Genomic DNA, 2,948 nt, shown 5'->3' on the forward strand with positions numbered 1-2,948 from the left:
GCACGAGGGTTTGGCTGTGGCCCGGTCGGTGTTAAGCTGTCTGGCGGGCCATCTCGCTTTGTATGCCTCCCTGCCTGATCTCCCCCCGCTCCCACCCCAGCTCACGGGTGGATCTCATTTCTCTCCCGTCGAGTTCTCAGGCGACTTCTCGGTTTCCCGTGTCCCGGGACAACCCCTGCGTCTAACCCTTTGTTGCTTTCTGATATGAACATCCCGGCCCAAAGAAGTCTGAAGCCGAGAGCCGGGGCGATTGGACTTGCCTTCAAACAGTGGCGTGCACAGTGGCGTGCAAGCAACACCAACCAGAAACCTTTCTTCTGAAACGGAATAGCGAGAGGACTAGCCACAACTACAAACTCATTTAACACCGAACCCGCTTCATTTGGCGGAGGCCCTGGGTCTGTGGCGTCTCCTTCTAGGTTCGAGGAGATTTGGTCCTAATCCGAGCCACGTCCTGTGGAATGGACTTCTGCTCAAGCCCTCCAAGGAACAGAGTTCCGCCGAACTTGCGCAAAGGGGCGGGAACTCAGAGTTTGTTCACTTCGGTTTAGGCGAAGTTGCAATCAACAGTTTGCAACCCCGAGCTGTTTGATGAACCCAACAGGTCGATCAGTCGTCGTTTCTACACGACGCGGGGAAATTGCGCTTCCATTTAAAAAAAAAAAAACCCAACCAATCCCAGACCTTTCTGTTTGGTTCTTGACTCTTTGGTTCTTTTCCTCCCCTTTGACCGAGGGCGCTGAAGTGGTCACAAACCACCCCTTAAAGCAGAAGCCCGACCCATACGAGAGGCATCAGTTCCCCCGAACATTGGAGGGGAATGGGGGGTGGGGTGGGAAATGCACGCCAGGTGGGATCCCCGCCTCGAGCCACCTGCTCATTCATTCCAGAAGGGTGAGTGGCTCGGGCTCGGGCTCTGGACCGGACGACTAGCAACTCCTCCACGGGGCCGGGCAGGATTCCGGGACAGTCGGTGTCTTCTTCACTTCAGCCTGGTGGCTTCCCATCCCCGGGGCTCACTTCTCCCTTTGCTCTTGCCACTCCACGCACGCCTGCGCACAGGGCGCCGGTCCCATCACGGGCAGGCCTGTAAGACGAGCGAAGAAGCCGAGGTGGAAGCGGGCGGGCGGGCGGGGAGGGGGGGGGGAGGGAAGCGTTGTCATTGAAAATCGCTCCCTTTGACAGCCGCCAGCCAGAGAGCGCAGCCTGACTCGATGTCAGGGGCTGCCTACCTGCGAGGTGCGCCAAGATGATGGGCATGAGCGCCAAGCAGCCGTTCGCCATGCACCCCGCGCTGCACGAAGCCAAGTATTCCAGCCTGCACTCCGGCTCGGAGGCGATGCGCCGCGTGTGCCTGCCGGCCTCGCAGGTACGTACATGAAGCAGAACGAGGGCTTGAAGGCACATTTTTTGACAGCCCCCCGGCTTAATGTTTTTTTCATGCCGCGCCAGAAGCACCGCGGACGGCTCGCCCTCTCTTTCTCCGCGGCCCCCCCCCCAGCCCCCGCTCCGGCGCTCTGATCCACACGTCTGTTCCAGCAGAGCTTCTTCTTGCCTTCCTATTAATTTTTATGACCTGAGCTTTGAGGAAGGCATTCGGTGCTCGAGCGAGGGAGGAGAGGGAGAAGTGGGGGGGGGGGGGGGGACGAGAGAAAGGCAAATGTTGTCTTTTTTTTTGACTCCTGACTTGACAGTATTCCCCACTGACTCGGCTCTCTGCTCGTTCTCGCTCGCAGCTCCAGGGCAATATATTCGGCAGCTTCGACGAGAGCCTGCTGGCCCGGGCTGAAGCTCTGGCGGCGGCGGACCTGGCCTCGCACGGCAAAAGCCACCCTTTCAAGCCCGACGCCACTTACCACACCATGAGCAGCGTCCCCTGCCCGTCCGGCTCGTCGCCCGCCGTGGCCCTCTCGGCCAGCGCCCACCACCCGCACCCCCCGCACCCCCCGCACCCAAGCCTCGACGGCGACCTCCTCGACCACCTGTCGCCCGCGCTGCTGGGCGGCCCCGAGCACGGCGCCGTCCTGGCCGCGCCGCTGCCCCCGCACGCCCACCCCCACCTGGGCCACCTGCACCCGGCCATGGCCAGCCTGGGCCCCCCGCCGCCCCCCGCCGCCCCCTCGTGCCTGGGCGACGTCGAGTCGGACCCGCGGGAGCTGGAGGCCTTCGCCGAGCGCTTCAAGCAGCGGCGGATCAAGCTGGGCGTCACGCAGGCGGACGTGGGCGCGGCGCTGGCCGACCTCAAGCTGCCCGGCGTGGGCTCGCTGAGCCAGAGCACCATCTGCCGCTTCGAGTCGCTGACGCTCTCGCACAACAACATGATCGCGCTCAAGCCCGTGCTGCACGCCTGGCTCGACGAGGCCGAGGCCGCCTGCCGGGACAAGAACGCCAAGGCCGAGCTCTTCGGCGGCGGCGGCGCCGAGCGCAAGCGCAAGCGGACCTCCATCGCCGCGCCGGAGAAGCGCTCCCTCGAAGCCTACTTCGCCCTCCAGCCGCGGCCCTCCTCCGAGAAGATCGCCGCCATCGCCGAGAAGCTCGACCTCAAGAAGAACGTCGTGCGCGTCTGGTTCTGCAACCAGCGGCAGAAGCAGAAGCGCATGAAGTACTCCGCCGGCCACTGAGCCGCCCCCGCCCGCCCGCCCGCCCGTCGCCAGCGCCCGCCTTCGGGCAAGCAAACCCAGGCGACCGCTCCTCGCCGCCGCCTGCAGGGGTCTCGCTCGCAACAGGCAGCCCGGCCGAGCCGCGGAGCCGCTGCTTTCGCCTGCCCTCGCGGCGCGCTCCCCTCGGGGCCTCCCGGCTGCAGCCTGGGAACAGAGTTCGAGTCCCGCCGCCTCCCCCCCCCCGCTTCAGCCTCCTGGGTTTACGGTTTCACTCGATCGCGTGTCTTCTGGGGCGCTGGCTTCTGGTGACGCCTTCCGCTTTGGCTGGGAGAGGAGAGGACACTGGAG

General features: G+C 64.5%; 1 protein-coding gene across 1 annotated transcript; it reads left to right on the forward strand.

The window, feature by feature from the left end:
- Positions 1 to 1,169: 1,169 nt before the first annotated feature.
- POU4F3 (POU class 4 homeobox 3) lies at positions 1,170 to 2,621 on the forward strand. The gene is made up of 2 exons (XM_060240547.1): positions 1,170 to 1,369; positions 1,737 to 2,621. Exons 1-2 carry the CDS (start codon positions 1,250 to 1,252, stop codon positions 2,619 to 2,621), a joined length of 1,005 nt encoding a protein of 334 aa, XP_060096530.1. The 5' UTR covers positions 1,170 to 1,249.
- Positions 2,622 to 2,948: the final 327 nt, after the last annotated feature.

The sequence above is a fragment of the Heteronotia binoei genome, chromosome 5, assembly GCF_032191835.1.
Source record: "Heteronotia binoei isolate CCM8104 ecotype False Entrance Well chromosome 5, APGP_CSIRO_Hbin_v1, whole genome shotgun sequence".
NCBI classification, from domain to species: domain Eukaryota; kingdom Metazoa; phylum Chordata; class Lepidosauria; order Squamata; family Gekkonidae; genus Heteronotia; species Heteronotia binoei.

Bases quoted from the DNA above. Each gene is read 5' to 3' on its own strand.
- POU4F3 (XM_060240547.1), top strand. From the start codon at position 1,250: ATGATGGGCATGAGCGCCAAGCAGCCGTTCGCCATGCACCCCGCGCTG. The intron at 1,370-1,736 runs GTACGTACATGA...TCTCGCTCGCAG, and splicing joins TGTGCCTGCCGGCCTCGCAG to CTCCAGGGCAATATATTCGG.